Consider the following 21,634-nt stretch of genomic DNA (forward strand, 5'->3'; position numbering starts at 1 on the left):
TGCAGATTCCTTCCTCCTCCCCCTCCGGCTGTATCTGGAACGGGGAGCATCCGAGTTTGCACATGCTCTGAGGGGCTGCCGGGGGGGACTGGGACGGTATCTCCACCGCTCTGCTTTCCTGCTCAAAGAGAGGAGGGCGGAGAAGTACTTTGTGCCTGGATCAGGGCACAGGCTTTTGCCTGGGCAGCAGCTAGGTGAATTAACGCAGAAACTGCAGTAGTATGCACAGATATTTCTGCGGCCGTCTGCAGTTTTTGTGGGACTGAGCACGTATGGGTGGGCGCGTGCGTTTGTGGGTATGCGGTGTATTACACTTGTGGGGGCAAAGCGTATTTTTGTTATTCTCTTCTTGTCTAAATAACATCTGCCAACGTGTCTGACTGCCAAAGCAAGATCTGCATCCACTACCCGGTGCCTGGAGTGATCTATCTGTGAGCCACAGGCTGCAGAGCAAACTTAAAAAACTGGAATTTTGCAGCCGAACCATAATGCCCGTGTGTGAGGGTATACCTGTCTTTCTGCCTGTTGTCTTTCTGCCTTCTGCACCAATTTCCTTGTGAGTTGCCTCATGAAGACTCAGCATTTTCCCAGTTTCTTCCTTTCTTGTCCTTTTTAACATCCGACCTTGTGTTGGAAAAGGAACTCACCATTTTTGTTTCAGAGTGGTGCCCAAGATGGCCACAGTTTCTCTTTCATTTGCCATGTCCAGGGTGGAAGAGCTAAGCCTCCAGATAACCGTATGACCTCCTTCCTGTTATGTCTGGAAGTGCTGGTTCCAGGTAGAGGAGCAGTTGCAGATGACACTCGACAAGTCTGGGTCAGGAGCCTGATGATGCTGGTGCTGCAGGGTACCAAGTCACCACACTTGAGCTGATCCATGCTCTGTCCATGGGTGTGCTCGGACCCTGCAGAAAACGTGAGGTCATGCCAGTTAGCTCAGCCCTGTTCCTTGGCCCTTGGATTTAGAGTTCTGCTTTCCAGTTACTTGCTTGGCTGCTGCTTTTGTGCCTCCCTTACGGTGAGAGAAGAAAGTCTCTCCCTGCTGATAGTATCTTTCACTTGCAGAGAGGACCGTTGCTTCCCAATCTGCTTCTGAGTCCACAGTTGCATCTTTAAAAGGTTACAAAAAATATAGCAACGCTTGGATTTTTTTCCCTTTATTGTTTACAGAACAGCCTGAGCCAAATTCCAGGTCCTTGATTCTTGGCTATTTCGGAAACCACACAGCTCAGCCCTTCGAGGGGTGCAAAGCTTGCTCAGTCCCTGACGGGCTGCTCGCAGATGGGGCCTTTAATTTTGCGCTGGCTGTGCGTTAGCGCTGCCCCGCGGGTGCGAGGCGAGGCTCCCCGCGCCCAGGCTTAGCGCGCTGCCGCTCGGCGAGCGTCTGCTCCACCTTCCGCGGCGGGAGGAGAGGGCGGACGCGGGCGCTCGCGGCGCGGCTGCCAGCAGCCGGGGGGGGTGAGCTGTCCGCCTAAGTTTAGCAGGGCGGCGGGCCAGGCCGGCGGCGCGAAGGGGGAGCAGGGTCCCCCGGGGCCCGGCCGCGGTCCTCCGCGCGGGCTCCGGCCGGGGGCGGAGCGCTGCGCCGGCCGCCTGCCCTCTGCTTTCGGTGGCGTTGTCCCGAGACGGCTATCTGGCTGCTTGCTTAAAGGAGAGCAGAGAGGACGCTCTCAAGGCTAGGAGACCTAAAATTAGTTGTGGCATCTGTGTTTTGGTTTGCAGGCAGGCTTAAAAGAAAGCGGTTCCTGCCCGCTTTCGTGCTTTGCTCTGCTCTTAGAGCATCACGAGAAGCCGGGTCTCCCCGGGACGTTGCCGCTCAGCAGACCCGAAGCCTCTGCAGATCTCGGGGTTTGCTTGCGTTTATTGCTTTAACTCCCAGTTAAACTGGTGCCACTGAGGAGTGATTTTGTGTGGTCGGGGGAGTCGTCCTGGTGCAGTGTTCTGCCCGTGAGACTTTCCGAGAGGTGCTTCCAAACCCCTGGCGTTAAAGGTCTGCCTTCCAGCAGGGCCGCCTCGTGGCTTGTGCCGCTGAAAAAACATATTAGCGTCCAGCCAGAATTTCACAGGTCCCTGCTGGGGCTTGCGTGCTCACATTTAGCGCGCGCACGCAGCCAGGGTTCCTCGGGGCATGGTCTGCTCTGCCATACATGTGCTCTCCTAAAAGTGTCGAGTTCTTAGGATGAGCAGGCTGATGTTTGCAGCCATCAGCTGCGGGCAGGTGCATGAGACGGGCAGCTGGGAACAAAGGCAGGGCCATGAAATGCAAGGATCTGGCTAAAAATTAGTCGCTGGCTACGGGATCCTGGAGAATTTGCCTCTGCGTAACTATGCTCGCTGCTAAGATCAGGGCTAACAGTGCCAAAAAGACCACAGATGTGAAACGTTCATTAAAAAGTGTGTGTTTACTTTTCTTGAGGTGACTCCAAGTGCGATATGCTTTGAGGACATTGCATTGTTGGGTAGGTTATAAAGGCTGCTCTAGAAACAGATGCGTTGCCAGTAGAGCTAAATGGAACTTTTGCAAATAGATCAGTTTCCAGACAAAATAAGCAAAAACATTTTTATGCCCCTGCAGCTTTGTCTCTGCAAAGCTTTTATCTGGTAGAATCACGCCTGAAAATAAAACAAGCATGCCCACAAGTTACCCCCGGCTGAAGTTCCCACCTGAGAGCAGGCCCAAGCCCTCAGGGCAGGAGTGGGGCCTGCCTGCGTGCCGGCAGCTCTGGTGGGCAGCGCAGAGCCAGCGGCACCGGCATTGGGCAGCTGCGGTGCGGCTGCTGCCAGGCTGCCTGTCGCCAGGTCGTGCTCAGCTGCATTGCTGCCGCTGCCTGCGCCGCTGCGGGAGCCGCCGGCCGCGGGAGTGGGGCAGGGAGCAGGGGAGCACCAGCTGCGGGAGCGGGGCAGCGCAGGGAGCGGGGGAGCTGCTGGCCGCGGGAGCGGGGTAGTACGGGGTGCACAGGAGCCGCCGGCCGCGGGAGCGGGGCAGCGCAGGGTGCACAGGAGCCGCCAGCCGCGGGAGCAGGGCAGCGCGGGGAGCGTGGGAGCCGCCAGCCGCGGGAGAGGGGCAGCGCGGGGAGCTGCCGGCTGCGGGAGAGGGGCAGTGCGGGGAGCGGGGGAGCCGCCGGCTGCGGGAGTTGGGCAGTGCAGGGAGTGCGGGAGCCGCCGGCCGCGGGAGCGGGGCAGGACGGGGAGTGCGGGAGCCGCCGGCCGCGGGAGCGGGGCAGTACGGGGAGCGGGGGAGCCGCCGGCCGCGGGAGCGGGGCAGCGCGGGGAGCGGGGGAGCCGCCGGCCGCGGGAGCGGGGCAGCGCGGGGAGCGGGGGAGCCGCCGGCCGCGGGAGCGGGGCAGTGCGGGGAGCGGGGGAGCCGCCGGCCGCGGGAGCGGGGCAGTGCGGGGAGCGGGGGAGCCGCCGGCCGCGGGAGCGGGGCAGCGCGGGGAGCGGGGGAGCCGCCGGCCGCGGGAGCGGGGCAGCGCGGGGAGCGGGGGAGCCGCCGGCCGCGGGAGCGGGGCAGCACGGGGAGCGGGGGAGCCGCCGGCCGCGGGAGCAGGGCAGTGCAGGGAGCGGGGGAGCCGCCGGCCGCGGGAGCGGGGCAGCACGGGGAGCGGGGGAGCCGCCGGCCGCGGGAGCAGGGCAGTGCAGGGAGCGGGGGAGCCGCCGGCCGCGGGAGCGGGGCAGCACGGGGAGCGGGGGAGCCGCCGGCCGCGGGAGCGGGGCAGCGCAGGGAGCGGGGGAGCCGCCGGCCGCGGGAGCGGGGCAGTACGGGGAGCGGGGGAGCTGCCGGCCGCGGGAGCGGGGCAGCGCGGGGAGCTGCCGGCCGCGGGAGCGGGGCAGCGCGGGGAGCTGCCGGCCGCGGGAGCGGGGCAGTACGGGGAGCGCGGGAGCCGCCGGCCGCGGGAGCGGGGCAGTACGGGGAGCGGGGGAGCCGCCGGCCGCGGGAGCGGGGCAGCGCAGGGCGCGGGGGAGCTACTGGCTGCCCAGCAGCTCGTCTGCCTGCTGAGTCCTTCCTAGGTACAAGAATCACCGAGTGGGGATTGCGGGGACAAATCACACACTTCCACGGGAAGAGCGGCAGGTGTGCTCTGCTGCTGCAAAGCCGATGGGGCTCTTCATCTTCCGTGAGCTGAAGAGCGAGAGGAGCGTCGTTAAACGCATGCTGTCAGCGGGGCAAGGCGCGGAGCCTTGCTCCTGGTTTCTCATTACGAAAGAATTTGGAAGCCTGTATTTACTAGAATGAATTAAAATCACAGAAGGTAAATAAAATATAACGGTAGGTGGTTCATAGCTGTGCTGGAGTCTTGGAGGAGCTCAGATTCCCGAGCTGGCAGGAGCCAGCGCCTCGGCCCTGCAGTTTACTGAACTGCTAAACCAGCTTTAGAGAGCGGTCGCTTCTGCAGAGAGGATCCAGTTTATTCAGCCCGTTCGGTTAGAAGGTGGTCAGTCAAAATGGAGACCTACTCCGAGCTGAAAAGGCCAGAGAATGTGGGATTTTTTTAATTCTAGCCTATGGAAAGAAAGAGCAGTTCCAATGGCTGCTGGGTCTTGGCGGACCCTTAGAACAGGACCAGTCAGCTTAGTTCAGAGCTTGCACATGAGCCTCCTGCGGCTTGATTCATCACCTGGTCTGAAGTGCACTCTGCTCTGAAACATTTAGTTTCAATTTATTAGAAAAGCAATTTAAAACATTTGCATTTCCATTGAATTTGTATTTCCATTTGAATGCAGCTTGACACACATCACAAGTAAAACATTCACGAGGATCTAATAAATAAGAAATATGTCATATACCATTTTCTAAGCTATAGAATGGGAAATCAAAAGTCATGCTAAACTGTATAATTGCTTCAATTACTAAATACATACTTCCTGAACGGGAGAAGGCCCTTGTGAACAAAGCGAACTGACACATTTTCTGTAAAGGCCATCAACACTTACTTAAATATCAACACAGTCTTGACACAACACATTGTTGCCAAATAGAAATATTTCTTTAGGGAAAATAGCCGAATGCATTCCTTAGGGAAAGTCACTATGAAGAACAGATGCGGAAAAAATTAAAAACAGTTATTTAGACAGAGGTTTCCGTGTTGCCATTATAAATTATGATTACATTTGAAGCTTTATATAACACTGGTTTCAATCCATGTACCGTGGTTTTCTTTCTACAGTACCTTAACAGATTTTCCTGAGTTAGTTCTCAAGGTCATGGAAGAAAAAAGGCAAAAACTCCCAACACAGCGTATACCGTCTTCCAGAGGGGAACTGAAGGAACGCGTCTGCCTCGCCAAAGCGATCTGCGGAGAGGAAGAGTCAGCCTGACTCTGTCCCAGAAGCCCGGGGCAGCTAGGAGTAACCCTGAACTCGGATAATTTATAGCTGGTTTATAGCTCTGCTCCGCCGGGTTCGGGTTGCCCCGCTCGCGCGGCGCGCGGGCCGGGCGCGCTTCCCCGCGGCGGGGCCGGGGCCGGGGGGAGGCGGGCCGCGTGGGGCGGCCGCCGCGGGGCGCGTGGGGCGGCGGCGCGGCGTGGGGCGGCCGAGCGCGGCCCCGGGACCCCCGCCGCCGCCGCCGCCGCCGCCGCGCGCAGCTGTCGCTGTCAGGCCTGAGCCCGACAGCGCTCTGGCGGCGGCCGGGTCGGGGCAGGGGCCGGTTCGTGTGGGGCGCGCGGGCCGCCCACGGCGGGCTGTGGGCGCTGCGTGGCCCCGGGCCGCCCGCGGCCCCGGCAGGTCCCGGCTGGCCGCCTCTCGCAGGCCTCGGCGCGCGGCGCGGCGCGGGAGCCCCCGCGGCCCGGCTCCGTCCGCCGCCCGCCCCGCCAAGACCGACGTGCTCCGGAAACAGGACGCGTTTTCCGGCGCCTCGGGGGTGGGGAACGACAGGCCCCGGTTTTGCCGCTGCCGGTTCCGCGGAGGCGGCGGGCGCCTGCCTGGGCGCGAGCCCTGCCGCGCGCTCGGCCGCGGCCGGAGGTCCCCTCGCTGCACGCAGCAGGAGCGGTCCCGCCGGGCGGGCCGGGTCGCGCCCGCGTCCCGACCGCAGCAGGCCGCTGCGGCGTCGCGCCGGCCGCGGCGCTTCAAGCTGGCCCCGGCGCCGCCAGGCCCTGTTCCCCTGGGGCTTTACACGCTGCAGATCTGGGCGATGTAGAAAGCCCACCGAGGAGCTCGCATCATCTGCCCGAAGCGTTTAATCACTTGACCTAATTGCTGAAGAGCGGAGGCTAAATGTCTTGCTGCCTATTAAAGCAGGGTGTTAGCGCGCTGTAATACAAGCCTGCTGCCCCACGCGAGCTAAAATAAGTCAGGAGGCTTTCCAGGTGAACTTCAGCCAGCGCTCCTGTCAGATGGCAGCGCCTCTTTGAGCGTGAAATACGTGGCTTAAGACTACCTTGTCATTTGCGATGTTCTTTGTAGGCACATTTTCTTTTGGTTGCCAGACGGATTGGATTGGAGAATCGAAGATTACAGTGTGGGTTAAATCAACTTGGAAAATATTATGCAAGAGAGTCTGTTTCCTTGGGAAATAAGTAGGGCGCTGTGAGCACCGAGGACACCAAGGCCTCGTCCTTGGAGGTTCCAGGTGACTCGAGTCCCCAGGACGATGTGGTGCACAGCCCTGACGATCTCAGGGCGGCTCGTCGCGGCTGAAGCTTGCTTGCAGTGCTCTTTTCTTGTTTTGTTCGGTTTCGTCCCCTTCGTGCTTTGTAACCAGGCGAGTTCCAGTCTTAAGTGATTTTGCTGTGTGTTTGTGAGCGACGCTTTCAGGGGATGGATACCTTTTCTGCCTGGTGAAATCAAGTGCTTCGTACTCCTCCTCCAAGCTGATCTATTTAAACTGCTCCCTGGGCTCCCCAGGTGGAGGTCAGACTTTGACGCAGAAGTTTTGTCCTCGGTACCGTATCCAAAATGCAGGCGGCTGCTCGCTGCAGAGGCCGCCTGCGTGCTGCGGAGGCCGCAGCGTGGCGTTGCCTGGGCTTTGTGTTTCAGATATAACATACCTCCCTCGTTTCCTTTTTTAGCCTTGTTTTCCATGTTTGCCTCCTTCTGAGAGACGCCTGGAAAGCGAGAGCCAACAATTAGAGTTAAAATCAGGAGCCTCCCCTGCTATTTGGGTTGATGAAATGATCTCTGCCCTGAAAACGGGCATGGAAATGGTTCAGTTGGTCTAGGAAGCTTTCTGGGACTGTGTCCCGTGTGCCAGCGCAGACAGTCCCACAGGGAAATGGCAGGCGTTTCGGGTGCCGCTCCGAGCTGAAACATTCTTCCGACATGGTGCTGACAGCTAAAAAAAGCCATGGGCAAGCCTGGGTCTTACTCTGGTGTAGGTAGGGTTTCAGATGCAGCTGGGACCCTGTGCAGGATGAATAATAAACAGTCAAAACATGTACATAGAACATTTGGAATAAAAAAGAAAATTTAATTTAGAACATTAGTAGATGGATTTGTACTACTCTTTAAAGGTATTTGTCCTAAGTGAGCTGGGAGGGAGCCTCTGTTTAGCTGCTTGGGTGTCGCCATGTCGGCTGGAAAGCCCATGCTGCTACTGTTAGGAGCTCTTGTGAGGAGGACTTCATCTGGAGGCTGTGCTAGAGCTGCCTGCTCCCTCATTGCCAGGGTTGTTTGGAAAACCCATTGTCATCTGCTAATGTTTATTTGAATCCAAATGAAGATTGAGTTCCCATACGTGTTTACCATGGACATGTCCCTGTTGTTCACACTGTGCACCATACCCTGCCGGCTCAGAGATGCTATCTTGCCTCTCCGCCTCCAGTAGTTATACACGAAAACAAGGCATGGTCAGTTTAGAAACATATTCAAGGCTATTGAGAAAAAGTGAAATAAATTCAGCGTACAAGGCTGAGTGTTTGTAGATTAAACTGCTCAAAGCATTTTAACAGATGGGATGCTTTAAAGATTCCATGCAGACCATGTTATCTCAGTCAGTGGAGCTCAGTGGCTACAGATTTAAGATCCAATTCAACTCCTGTTGAAGTCAATGGCAATAAAACAGCTATGTGTGAAAGGACATAAGGCTCATGCTCAAAACATACAGTTCTGTTCTTAGCTAAACGTGGTTCTTGTGCTTTGACACAAGTCACAGATCTTTGTTCAGGCATGAGCCATGCAATTCCATTGACAAGAAGCCAGTTACTTTTAATGTTTTGTTAGCAAATGCCATGTACTGAAGATAATGTTTTAAAAAAATGTTTTTAAAAAAAGTTTGCTACTGATAACATCACAGTTATCTCAGATACGACAGTACTTAAAATGATTGGAACGGGGTTCTGTGTCATCTAAGTCTGCATGCATTGAGTTTCTAGTTCATGGGTTGGCATCTTTTGGAGTGTTATTGCCAGACAATGAGATTTGCCGCTCTAGTATGGTAGAGATGCAAAGGCATTGGCCAGACTCCCCAGAGAGCAAGAAAGTATGTGGACAGAGGAGGACTGTGCTCCAGGGACTCCCAGCTGATGGTTGGTTGGGCAGGGACATAGTCAGCTCAACGGGGTAAGTGATAGCAGCCGTGGATGTGGAGGCAAATCCCAAATTAGAGATTTTCTGAAGGCCAGTCCAGCTGTTTCCTAGTGTTTAAGCGTTGCTCAAACTGTGCTGTAGCAGACATGTTTCTGCAGGATGCACTCAAATGCTGGAGCTAATTCCAAGCCCACTGGTGCAAACGTTAATGCTGTGCAGTTCAATTAGTGAGCTGGTGCAATGGTGGAAGATCTTAGCAGTCAAAGCACAGCCCTGTAAAGAACAGTGCTGTAGCTTTCCATTTCAGTCTAATGGATTGTTCTGTGTGAAAATTACTGTGATAGTTGCAGCATAAAATTCAGTAAAAAATTAAGAGTAAAGGGGGTGGTAATTGTGTTTGTTCAGATATATCAGACTGACGGAAAACAGAAGGAGTATAACCATATGCATAGCATTATATTAGCATGGTGAGTTGCCTAAGTAATGAATCTTGTTGGAGCAGGGGGAAATAGACTGCAGGAGCCATGCACATAAGAAGCAAACATACTTTTTCATGGTCCGTCTTAAGAGTCAGAAGTTGTGGGCACTGGGAAGGGCCTTGTATTGCACATCCTTGTGCCTTGGCTCCTTTTGGATAGGATGTACTTTTTATTGCTGAGATGGAAACTTTCTTTGTGAGTGATGAGAAGTGGTTGACTTTTCTCTTATCCACGATTGCCCTTGGTTTTCTGGCTATGTTGTGAAATCCAGGCTGTTTGGTAAAATTAACTATTGACAAACAAATGCTTGAATTGCAGAATTATAGTTTCTGCTCTGCAGGAAGATTTGCATGTGTCCTAGGCTAAAACAAGCTGTATTAATTTCTTAGAGAACACTTCTGAAATAATAATAAAATTCTTCCTGTGACAATAAGAGGGATATTGAGGTTGTTTTTATTCCCCTCTGAAAGTTGCTGTGCTCCTTTGTGAGCAGCTCTGACCTTGGCCTTCAAGTGGTGAACTAGGGCTGGAATCTCTGCCTGACGTCATTACTACACAAGTTGTGTCTGCTTGCGCGGTGCTATCTCTGTTCTTTGGGTTTCTAAGTTGGTGTGACACTTGCCATATATTGTGCAGACTGCATTCGTGTAGTTAGGAGTCCCCCACAAGGTTATCCACACTCGCTCTTGTCAGATCTCCATATTTCTGTAGCTCTGTGGGTAGGTACAATCAGCAGGTACTGACGGAGAAAAACATCCGCTTCATCAGAGGAAACATCTGGAATATCCTGTCATGAACTTGTTGCTTAGCAATTCTTTCTGCTTCTTTGGAGGTGCAGGAGTTGTAAACAGTGTTGGTCATTCAGGACCTGGTAAAGGTAGGGCATGTAGGACTCTGCTTTTAACACTGGTGGTACCCACATAAGCCACCTTTTGGCTCATTAGCGGTGTAATTTCCTATATATTTTAAGAGCTCCTTTAAAGTGTTCTCGTGGAAGCTGGCAGGAAGGCAGATCACTAAAGGCAGCTTTATCGTGGCTCAGTCTCAGTCACCTACACTTTCTGTTATCTTCATTTTACGAGGCCTGTCTTAAAAAAAAAAAAAAAAAAAAAAGTCAAATGATGTCTCCTTGAAATCAAGGGCATACTTGGGCAAATCCTGTCAACTCCTTGCACAGTGACCGCCAGCAATGAAGGTGCAGGAATAGGTCAGAAGTTGCACAGTCTCACAGTTCAGCACTGGTACATGCTCATGGTTCAGGAGGTCTGTTCATCGTTGGGGATGACTGTAGAGCAGCTGCTGTAACATTAATCTTCAGGCATGATGGGACACTCAACACTAAATGCTTCCCCTGTGTAAACTCCCTCAAGGCAGCAGTGTTATGCCGGGGTGAACGTGCCTCACAGCCAGTACTATCCGTTACTGTACCCAGTTCCCCTCATTTCCATCTATAAGTGGACAGCCAGGAGCACGATTGGCTGATCTCCTTGCCACGCTGGTGCGTGCACCAAGCCCCGAGTGCCTGCTGCAGGCTCAGCCAAATGTCTTCTGTAGGGCACGTCTACGGATGCACAAGGTGCACATGCGCAGGAAGGTGTGGGTGTCCTTACACAGTTTTCCTCATGGAGAAATAGCTGCTTAGAAGAAGTATTGTTTCAGTCTGGTGCCACTAAAGCCTTAACTGCTAACCTGCTTTGCAGCTTTAAATAATTAAGCCCCAAAAATACACCATGATCTTTTGGGGTTCCTGCTAATATCTTCAAAGATATTGAGATGCTATTGAGAGAGTCATTCCTGCTTATTTGCTGTCTGAAATATATTGTACAAAGAATAGGGAAGGCATATTGTGGAAAAAGAAAAGTTCATCTTTTTCAGATTTCTAATGCCATATAAAAGAGAAAAAAAGGTAGAGGAGAGAGATGGTGTGGCTGGAATCTTAAAAATTACTGGATAATTAAGAAATTTTTAGCAAAACTTTTTATTTCATGCTGCCTGCTATTTTTTACTGGGGTTTACAGTAGTATCTAAAATTGAGCATCAAGGTCCTGTTGTGCAGGATTCCTGTATAGACATGATCAGGAGGAAACAAGTTGTGCCTCGGGACCTTATTATGCGCAGGACAGGGGGATTATTCTGGGAGGACAGAGTGGACTGCTGGGATGAGGAAGGGTGGGAGGACAAGATAGGGAGATGTTTGTTGCATCAGGACATGCCTAAACTATGGCAGATATGTTGCTGCAGCCAGCATTTCCTCCATTTAATCAGCAATCCAGAAAAAGCCTTGGAAATGGAGACTGTCAGGGAAAGATAGTTCCGTAGCCTCTATAGATGAGTCACTGATTCTGATTGCTGCTGCTAAAAAGATGAGAAGTCACTCAGAAATATTTCTTGCCTTAAGAACAGAGGATAAAATTGTTGCTCCAGTTATTAACCTACAATTTAGGCAGAATCTGCATTGCTCTGAGATGAAGAATTTAAGATAGCAGCACTCCTGGACTGGCAACAAGATCAGAAGACAAAGATAAGCCTCATGTTTTATCTCAGCAATAATTATACCATTTTGTACTTTACTTTCATGGTTAGGATTTTAGAAAAGACATGTTTCTTTCAGCAGACGTGGCCCTCACCTACATCAAGGACAAACTGTGTTGGCTCTCTGTTAATTGAATTAGGTTTTTGGTTGAAAATAAGCATCCCAGCTAGTTGTTCATGTGATGGTAGCGATCTGGACAGGCTGGAGAGTTGGGCAGAGAGGAACATCATGAGGTTCAACAAGGGCAAGTACAGAGTCCTGCACCTAGGGAAGAATAACCCTAGGCACCAGTACAAGCTGGGGGCTGACCTGCTGGAGAGCAGCTCTGCAGAGAAGGACCTGGGAGTGCTGGTGGATGACAAGTTGACCATGAGCCAGCAATGTGCCCTTGTGGCCAAGAAAGCCAATGGTCTCCTGGGGTACATTGGAAAGAGTGTTGCCAGCAGGTGGAGGGAGGTGATCCTGCCCCTCTACTCAGCCCTGGTGAGGCCTCATCTCGAGTACTGTGTCCAGTTCTGAGCTCCCCAGTACAAGAGAGACATGGAGCTACTGGAGAGAGTCCAGCATAGGGCTACAAGGATGATCAGAGGGCTGGAGCACCTGCCCTATGAGGAAAGGCTGCGAGAGCTGGGCCTGTTTAGCCTGGGGAAGAGAAGACTGAGGGGGGATCCCATCAATGTGTACAAGAACCTTCAGGCAGGGTGTCAAGGGGACGGGGCCAAACGCTTTTCAGTTCTCCCATGTGACAGGACAAGAGGCAATGGGCAAAAATTGAAGCACAGGAAATTCTGCCTGAACGTGAGCGGGAATTTCTTCCCTGTGAGAGTGACAGAGCACTGGAACAGGTTGCCCAGAGAGGTTGTGGAGTCTCCTTCTCTGGAGATCTTCAAGGCCTGCCTGGATGCAACGCTGTCTACCATGCTCTAGGTGACCCTGCTTGAGCAGGGGGGTTGGACTAGATGATCTCCAGAGGTCCCTTCCAACCTTACTGATTCTATGATTCTAAGTTCTGTCTGCATATGTTATTATTCAAACCAGTCAAGTATCTCAACGGTTCTGTGGTTCTGTGGTACTCCTCATCTGCTTATGAAGGCGCACTTTTTCCACTTTAAAGGGTGTTTTTCCTTAGATTAATTTATGTTTTTAAATGCAGCAGAATGTGCAATCTGAACCAAAAGAAGCTACTCTTCTACCAGAATTAGAATGTCTAAACAGAGGGTTTTAGCCAGGTGGGTGGCTTTGAGCAAGGGTGTCAGTTCCTGCCGCGGTTCTCCTTCAGCACCGCTGATCCTTGGGTGTCTGTGTGCCGGGCAGGTTCGGCGAGGTGCTGGGGCTGCAGCCGTGCGGCTGGAGGCAGTGGAGGGGTGCACGGGCTGAGGCATGCGGGCGGGCAAGGCTGCGCGTCTGGTGCGAGTTACTGTGGAGATGCAAGCTCAAGTGGAAAAAGCAGCAATTAGGACAGACAGACAGCACCGCCTGGCCAGCGCGTCCCTGCTCAGCTCCACTCCAGGTTCGGCCGTTCCCTCTGCAGGTTCCGAGGGTTTGCAGGAGATTCGCAAAGGGGTTCAGGCTGCCGTCCCTCCGGGGCCGTTTTCTGTTTCAGAGGATTTCTGTTTTCTTGGTTCTGTATTCACACCAGGGATCCAAATGGACTTTTCTGAGCAGAAAGATTTTTCATAAGTAAAGAAGTCCTGGCACTGTCACGCTCACTCCTAATGTAATTTGATTTCTGTGAGCTTGGTCATTATGGTTGCGTACTCAAACATCCAGAAACCGAAAGCAGATATAATGTAGAGCAAAAAGTTGCAGTGACTTATTGATTACTAGAAGTTAATTGCCTAGTCTAGAGTTTTCACAGAAAGCCAATTTTAGTTAATAATTTAAAATACTATTGTTTTCCATACTGCCTGGACATGCACTGGCCTGTAATTCTAATGAGCACTCCTGCTGCCGCCATGGCTTCCAGAAAAGCCTTCTCAGCGTATCTGATGGAAGAAATAGGTGGTAATGCCGAGTGCGCGTCGGAAGGGACCTGGTGCCAGCCGTGAGAGGGGAGGTTTGGCCCTGCAGGTTGAGAGGGGAAATGTGGTGAACGTGTGGTTGGATGAGAGCACAAGTTTTCGAAGTGTCTCCCTCCATCCTGCTCTTCATGTAGTTGATGGTTACCTTGCTTAAGCCTCGGGACAGAGGGCCCTGTGGAGCAGCTCTGCGCTGCGGAAAGGTGCCATGCTGCCTCCTGGCAGGTGAAATCGTTCCAGTGTTCCTGGGACGGTGCAGACATGGGTCCTCTCTGCACGTTAGCTGCTCTACAGGAGTCATGGGCTTTGCTGGCCAGGGATGGTTAGGAGGTGTAAGACGGCTCTGACTCTGAGCTCTCTGGTGCCATCTCAGTCCTGGCATTTTGTTCACCATCTCTGAGCTGTGCAAGGGCCAGAGCAGGCACTTTGTGCTTCCCCGGACCAACTTGAACGAGATCGTTTCAAGACTGGAGTCAGCGGCTGCGGCAGCAGGCAGAGGAGACCCAGGTCTTCATGGGAGTCAGTGCTCTGCATCAGTTAGGAGCTGTTTTCCATTCCACTCCTTGCTCCAATTACCCAGAATGAAAGTTGCAAAATGTCTCCTTTGAACTACTGAGCTGATGAGTGGAAAATGTGAAGCTAAATTATCCACAGTGACCCACTTTCACTAGTTAATTCTAAATATTATATGACAGCTCCTGCACTTTTTATTTTTGGATTGGGAGTTTGTTCCTGCCATTCACTGGTCGTTTGGCCCACGCTCTGCTCTGGACTCAAGGCCAGCCCATGGCAGGGTCCCCTGTGATGTTACTCTGAATGTGCTATGTGTGACTGGCGAGAAGCAGAAGCACAGCGCTTTCAATGGGTATAAACAGGAGAGTAAACATTTTCACAGCAAATGCGTTGTGTTTTCATCGGAGGTTCCTGGCTTTGTTTGGGAGTCATGTGGATAGACAGAGTCCTAGAAGAAAGTTCAATTTAGCTGTTGCAGAGTGTTCAAAGAGGGAATGGGTAGAAAACCAGCAAGAAGAAAAGCCAAAAGGAAAGAGTAGCTTAAGGGAGTTTGATAGTTTAGTAGAAAATAATTTGTTTCAATTAAGAATAAAAACAATAAATTCAACTGTAATGAAGTGACAACAGTGACTTTAATGGCTTTGGATCAAATAGCTTAATGAGCATGGAAAGTCCTTTTTTGTTGTGAGTAGCTGCACTACTGAAGCCAAAATTACATTAGCAGTACAGCAGCCAGTCCCAGAGGTCTCGCTTTTATAGGCAGTGCAGTCACGTGGCAGTTGAGGGCACCATGCCTGAACGTCCTCCGAGGTGCACCTTGTACCTAGGGGCAACGTCAAGAGGGGGATCCCTGCATGGACCTCCCACGTGCCCAGAGTGAGCCTTGGCTCAGTTGTTTCCTGCCTTCTTTCTGATCGATGCTTGGTTTGTCACATCTCTCAGATTTGGGGTTTTGCTATGAATGTTCTCCCAAGCACCAGCCACTGTGCTCACCAGTAGCTCATCTTAACCTTATTTGCTAATACCTTCTCTATTCTCTTTCTGTTTTACTCTGCAGGTTGGATACTGGCTGTGAACATGTCTTGCCCATTGACTATTACTTTCCACCTCAGAAGACTTGCCTGATCTGTGGTGATGAAGCTTCTGGGTGCCACTATGGAGCCCTCACTTGTGGCAGCTGCAAAGTGTTCTTCAAACGGGCAGCTGAAGGTAATGCATGTACAGAGAGGAGGATGAAATCTTTCCGACCACCAAGTGCTGGGTTTTTCCACCAAAGTAGCCTAAGAGCCAAGTAATACTGACACCAGTTCTTCATTAGCAGTAAATTATTTAACATATAAGCACTGGAGGCATTGACAGCATCATGATATGTTTTCCTCCTGTTGAAGTTAAGCAGCCTTGCTTGCTTTGGGGAACATGCCAAGCCACAGAGACCAAGAACAGAGAGACAGGGACAAAGTGTGGTGTATCTGTAAGGTCTCTTAAAATGTTAAAGGAGAAATTTCATGGATAAACTGATTTCTTTGACATATATTTGTTTTTCCATATTATAGATTGCCCTCAAAAAGTAGCCAAAACAGTATGCCATAACACAATCCTTTTCAATATTTGATTATCTAAGTGACCTAGTTAGGCTCCACAGTAGTCATTTCCTGCTTTTCCTCTTGACTCTCAAGGGTTCTTTACAGCCCTCTTGTGATCTTAAACCCACAAGTCCTAATTTGCTGGAGGCTATCCCTCTTTTGCTTCCCCTTCAGAGGATCACTTCTCTCAGTACCTGCAAAACAGCAGCACTTCTTGTACAGCAGAATCATCTGCCAAGGTTTGTGCTCTGCCCTTTGTGTCGCAGGTCCAACCTTTGTGAAAGCAACTTCTCCTTCACGACCAGCTCTGTAGCACAAGCTCTCCAGAAGTAGGTGTGAGTCCAGATACTCCATCACAACAGATGCAATCTTTACACTGCCTTTCCTTGGTAATTAGTATATAGAAGGAACTAGTCCAGCTCTTTTCTTAGGCTGGTGGATCAGTAATTTCAGGTTTTATAACTACACTTAAGAATAATGATTCCTTGGCAGCAAAGTCAGACTGTTTTTTGTGGAAGCTTAACTGTCCAGTAGTATAATATGCCCATAAATCACACTTCTGACCTGTTTTCTAGAGTATTCAACCAATACAAATCATAATTCTTCCTCAATGTAAAAATATTTATTTGGCACACCAGCACACCAGACATCAATCTTATAGGCTATGATATGTCCGGAAGAGGGAGGCAGCGCGGTTACCAAGCTAGTGACCAGCTCGAGCACTCAGCACTCAGTGGCCTCTGTCCTTGATGTAACACCCTGTGAACGTCCGCTTCCCCATGTCTTGCTTTCCCCGTCTGTTCAGTGGAGGTCAGAATTGCGAGCAGGAGAAGGGAGGTGAAGCCTGCCTTGTGCTGCGGCATTGCCTAGGCTGACGGGAACAAGGAGACAACATCATGCTTACCAGGGCGGGGGGAGCCGGAAATCAGGGTGGGTGGGTGGATGCGTGGTGGCTAGTTAATTCATTGTCACAGACTGGTGGATTCTCACCTGCCTTTCTCAGAACACTGCTTCTAGACTCATTCCAGAATTATCGAGCATACTTTAGAGCTTCATTTCCCTTCATGCATCATGCATGCCAGGAGTGACTCCTTTGAACCTGCCAGCACTAGCTCAGAGAAGAATCAGGGATGTGCGTAGAAGACTTTTACACCAGAATCATACACTTGCCCTACTACTAATATCAAAAGATAGTAAGTTTGGCATGTTTTTCCCAAGTAAATCATTTATAGGTGTGTCTCTTTGCCGTGTACCAACTCTGTGTAAGGAGGCCAAATGGGTTGGCTGTGCAGCCAGGGGAAATAACCCAAGTCTGTTTAAGTCAGTGAGTTATTGTTGATTTATGGTAACCGGAGCCTTGGCTCTGTCTGTCAGATAAGTTGTTGATGAAATATTTCGTGTCAGCTGATGAATGCTGGGGCACTGCTCCTCCTTTAGATCAGGGTTGTCCGTCCCGGGAGCGGAGTCGAGCAGGTAAGGGCCGAGAGCTGCTCGGTCGGGGGGCTGGGCAGGGACGGGGCAGCAGAGAGGTTGCAGCCTGGCCCACTCGTCATGTCGTGTTGTCGCTCCCTTCCTTGATTGCGTTAGGTCATGAATTTCAGCAGTGTCTGCTCCTCTTCGGGTTTCTGAGCGCCGAGGTGTCGCAGAGGGTGGGCAGGCTCTGGTTGTGCAGGGTGGTCGCAGCGGCCGGGGCGCCTGCTCGCAGCAGCCCACTTTCCTTCCCCTGGATGGACCGGGGGCTGGAGCGCGTCCACGCTGCAGCGTGGCACAGGGGCGGGGGGAAGCTGCCTCCTGGTGGGAGTTTTGTCATCGGATTGGTCTGGCTTTTCTGTTTAGAAGATGAAACTGTAAATAAAATCCTTCTCTGTGGTTTCGGATGTCAGTTCCTTTAGTTTCGCAGGGTAGGCTTTGCCAAGGAGCCCCCGGAGCGCATGGGGTTAAAAGCCTGTTCGCTGGCTTTCCCTTAGAAAGCTCCTTGGCTGAGGCACTGGCTGCAGAAACGCGCTTCCCTCTGGTTCGGTGCTTCGCCAGGCAGCGTTCCCGGCACGTGTCGAGGAGCGAGCTGCCCCGGCTCGCAGGCACAGCTGTCCTCGGCTCCTTCGGGAAGGGGTTCTGTGCTGGTTTACACCTGGCAGGTAGTTCTGCTTGGAAAAAAAGATCTCTGTTCAGTTTTGTTCTGTTCTGTTTTTAAGGATGATAACTGACCTGTGCCCCCTTTGCAAATGGGAAGGCCGGTAGGTCTCGTCTGATGGAGCTTCGGAAGCGTGGGGAAGGTGGTCCTGCCCAGCCCGCGGAGGGGAGGTCGGTCGGGCACGCAAGTGCTCGTGGTTTCTAGACAGCAGAACGAACCACGGCTGCAAACGCGGAGAACGGAAAGGAGGGAGGAGAGCAGCAAACTGCAAGTGAAAGCAAAAGGTCCCTAGTGATTGGGCAAGGCGAGGGAGCTGGTGGCTTGAAAAGCTAGGAAGCTCCCTCATCCAGCTCTCCTAGAAAATAGGACTTAATTCTGGAGGCTTCCGCTCTATACTAAACTTCTAGCAGTTTTGTTTCTATTTATCTATCTTCTCTGCTTTCTTAGCAGTGCTCTTGCAATTTCAGAAATGATTTAGTTTCTTTGGATTTAACCTAGTCAGGGGTGCAAGCAAAGACAGAACTCTTCATGGTTTTGTGCCTCTGAGCTGTTGGCAATAAAATGCAGTGTACGTGCATTTTATGTATTGAACAGTTGGAGCTAGGGAGCATTGGATTACATCTGATGTTACCCTGAGGTGCAGGGATATAGCTTTTGGGGGAGAAGAGACAGTAAATCAGGCTCATTTGTAAAAAGTGAACACAGGATAATGGTAGGTGATGATCTCTGTTTTACTCTTGGTGATTTTTGAGCCAGACCTTTCCTTTCTCAAGGTGAGGAACAATCTTGAAAGCTGATATTTCAGTGTGTTCTTAGGTTTTAAAGTCCATAAAATGTATCTCTGAAAACCTTAGGGCATCTTTTGACCTGCAGTTGTAAAATGTTTCCAAAAGCTTCACAGATAAGAAAAGAAACCCTTCCCTCTGCCTTTGTTTCCTTCCTATTACTAATATAAACCAGCATCTTCAAAAGGGCAGGAGAAGCAATGTGCTGTGAACTGAAGAGCAAAACAAACAGATCACCTCAGGGAACACAGAATAACTAGACCCATGGTTTTTCTATTTTTCATACTTTTTGGCTGATATAATACTGCACTTATCTAGCAGTAATTCAGAGAAGTTGAAGAATTTTCTTCACCTTTTTTTTTTCAAGTTCAAGTCCAACTAGTTCTTTCAACAAGATGCTGTGACAGTTAATAGGAAGACATAAATATTTACTTGTCCTCAGTCTATCAGGTGTCTGGGTTTGTGAACTTTCCCAAGACATACATAAGACCAGGTTAAATATGTGCAAACTCTGAGACCCACCATGCAGATTCTTCAGCTCCGATGTGCATTTGGAAGATGGACAGCCTGATTTTTGTAATCATACATAGGACTAACTGTTCTGCATTCAGGTTAGCTACGCTAACCCTATGCTATGGGTTAGCCTTTCACCAGAGCAATGTATTAGGGCCGATTCAACAGTTTCTTGACAGTTCTCAAGATGGCAACAAGTTTAAATGACTGTTTTCAAAGACCATCACCATGTTTTAAAATTCTTTCTTCTCCATCTCTTGGCTGATCTGACAGTATACAAAAGAGTCTGCAAAATGCTTTCTTGGTAATACAGCACCATGATGTTCCTGCTTTGGTGAATGGCTTCTCAGTCCGCTTTGGGCTCTCTTGGCCTTAAAGGTTCATGTAAAGAGCAGAAGGTGGAGTGAATAGGGCTACCGAACCTCAGGCACTCCTAGCACAGCTTGTTGCTTGTCTCCTGCTCAGTAGGCCAGGTGAAACTGCTTTTTCTCCCTTCTCTCTTCCTTAGACAAGCTCCCTTCAGCCCAGTGCAGCAGAACTTCTCTTCAGATGACCTAGTACATCAACACCTGCTTCTCCGTGTGACCTAAGGGATTCCCTGGGCAGGTGCTTGAGCAGGGGAGTTGGACCAGATGACCTCTCCAGAGGTCCCTTCCAGCCTCGGCCATTCTGTGATCTGTAGCTGCTTCCATACTTGTCTTGCTCTGGCTAGCTAGTGTTTGTGCTTGCAGATCATCATCTTCCAGCAGCCAGTCCCCCATGCTGAGCCTGCATGCCTTTATGGCACAGGGTGCTAAAATCCCTGCCCCCAAAGTGTCAGTCCCTGATAATGCACTGTGTAAAAATGGTGCTTGAAAATGTTCTTTCTTTTCTTTTTTCTTTTCTTTTCTTTTCTTTTCTTTTCTTTTCTTTTCTTTTCTTTTCTTTTCTTTTCTTTTCTTCAGTCTTTCAGTAATGGTGCATGACTGCTAACAAAACTGCTTTGCAAAGACAGTTTATTGATACTGGCTTATTGCTGGATCCTAAAAGCCAAGTAGCTTTGTCCTCTTTGATTATATAAGCAAGGGACTTTAAAGCAGTGCCAGTATCAAACTGGTAGACTTACCTGTTGCCATATCCCAGCTAATGTCAGCAGCTGGTACTAGAATTTTTAGAGGAAAGTGCTAGAAAACCTGCAGTTGCATGAGATTCTGGGCTGGGGGATTTGTTCTCTCAGAAAGCTCGGTCTTATTCCCTAGCAGTTAGATTTTGGTTTATGCCTTGAAATATGAGGATATAATCTCTCATTGAAAAAGTATTTAATGGGTTTTGACATTCATCTTTGTAAATCTTCCTCCAGATGTTGGCATAGATTACTTTGCTTTCTGGAGGAGAATGCTGCGCTAGGCACGGCACTTCATGTGGCAACAGGCTTTTAGTTAAATAACTTCCCTGGACTGAGCAACCAGTCGTTCTCCATAAATCTTTGCTTTTAGTTAGGAGTAAAGAACTGCTTTTCTTCCTGTGCTCTTGCTGTTAATTGCACTCTCAGGTGATGAGCTCTGAAAAACTCAGTGATGGCAGAAGCATCTCTCTGCCTGATACAAACTTGAAAAGGAGGGAGCCAGAGGAGGTAGAAAGGGTATTGCTGGCAAAGGAGGCAGCAGTGCCCCAGCCCCTCTTGGTGCCTAGTAAAGCAGAAGCTAAAGCAGCCCACGAGAGCCTGGATTGCACAGACTGTTATCTCCTGGGATGCTTCTTCTGGTCTGATGTAGTGGAGGAGCACTGAGCACCTTTATAACTTGATTTCTCATGTTAACTTATGCCAGACAGTGTCTGGGGCAGCAGAGCAGCCATTCTTCTCTCGGCGTACGTCTGAGAGGGGTGTCACCCGGGCGAACATGTCCTGGCCAGGTGCCAGCATCCTCATCTGGGGGACTGCAGTGGTGGGGTCAGGGGTGAGCTGATGCTTTCGAGTGAACCTGTGGTCAGAGCGTGGCAGGACGGGTAGCTCCGTGCTTCGTCATCGGTGGCAGGTGGGAGATCAGGCCTGGAGCCGGGCACCCAGGGAGACCCGGCTTCCAGCACCTCTCTTGCTCATTGAGATTTCCTTCGCCCTGTTGCAGCAAACAAAAGACCAGTAGAATTTCAAATAGCAAACACCGATGTTTTTGCAAATAGGAGGTCATTTAGCATTTGATTATTGCTGCCAGTTATCCTTTGCATGGTTTCAGAATGAGTGTAAGCCTTTTCTTAATGTTTGCATCAATTACTGCAGTCTGCTAAGTTCCAGGAAACAGAATTGGGTTAGCAGGTAAGGGCTGTTTAGAGTAACTGAGCTTCTCGTGTTTCTCCTGTGTGGGTAGAAGAAGAGACGCTGTAGAAGATGTTTAGGACTACTTTCGGTAAGGAAGTGGTTTTTGAAAATGGATGTTGTAAAGACAGTGCTCGATTCTACAACGAGCTGGAGCGCAGGGTGTATCGAGAGCGAGTGTAAAGTGCGGGTCCGTACGCGGCGGCTCGGGGAGAGGCCCCAGCCGGCGGGGGCAGCGCCGGACGCAGCGGAGGACAGGGCTGGGAGGAGGCAGGGTCTCCCGCAGCTGCACGGGAAACCCTGCTGCCCCCAGCCTGGCGCGGCGAGCA

At 51.0% G+C, this 21,634-nt stretch overlaps 1 protein-coding gene across 1 annotated transcript in view; it reads left to right on the forward strand.

The window, feature by feature from the left end:
* AR (androgen receptor) overlaps positions 1-21,634 on the forward strand; it is a 62,491-nt gene that overhangs the window by 13,675 nt on the left and 27,182 nt on the right. Inside the window, exon 2 of the mRNA XM_062584511.1 lies at positions 15,058-15,209. Coding sequence (XP_062440495.1) covers positions 15,058-15,209 — 152 coding nt within the window. The remainder of the gene's footprint in view (positions 1-15,057; positions 15,210-21,634) is intronic.

This window comes from Rhea pennata, chromosome 11 (assembly GCF_028389875.1).
Source record: "Rhea pennata isolate bPtePen1 chromosome 11, bPtePen1.pri, whole genome shotgun sequence".
Classification (NCBI taxonomy): domain Eukaryota; kingdom Metazoa; phylum Chordata; class Aves; order Rheiformes; family Rheidae; genus Rhea; species Rhea pennata.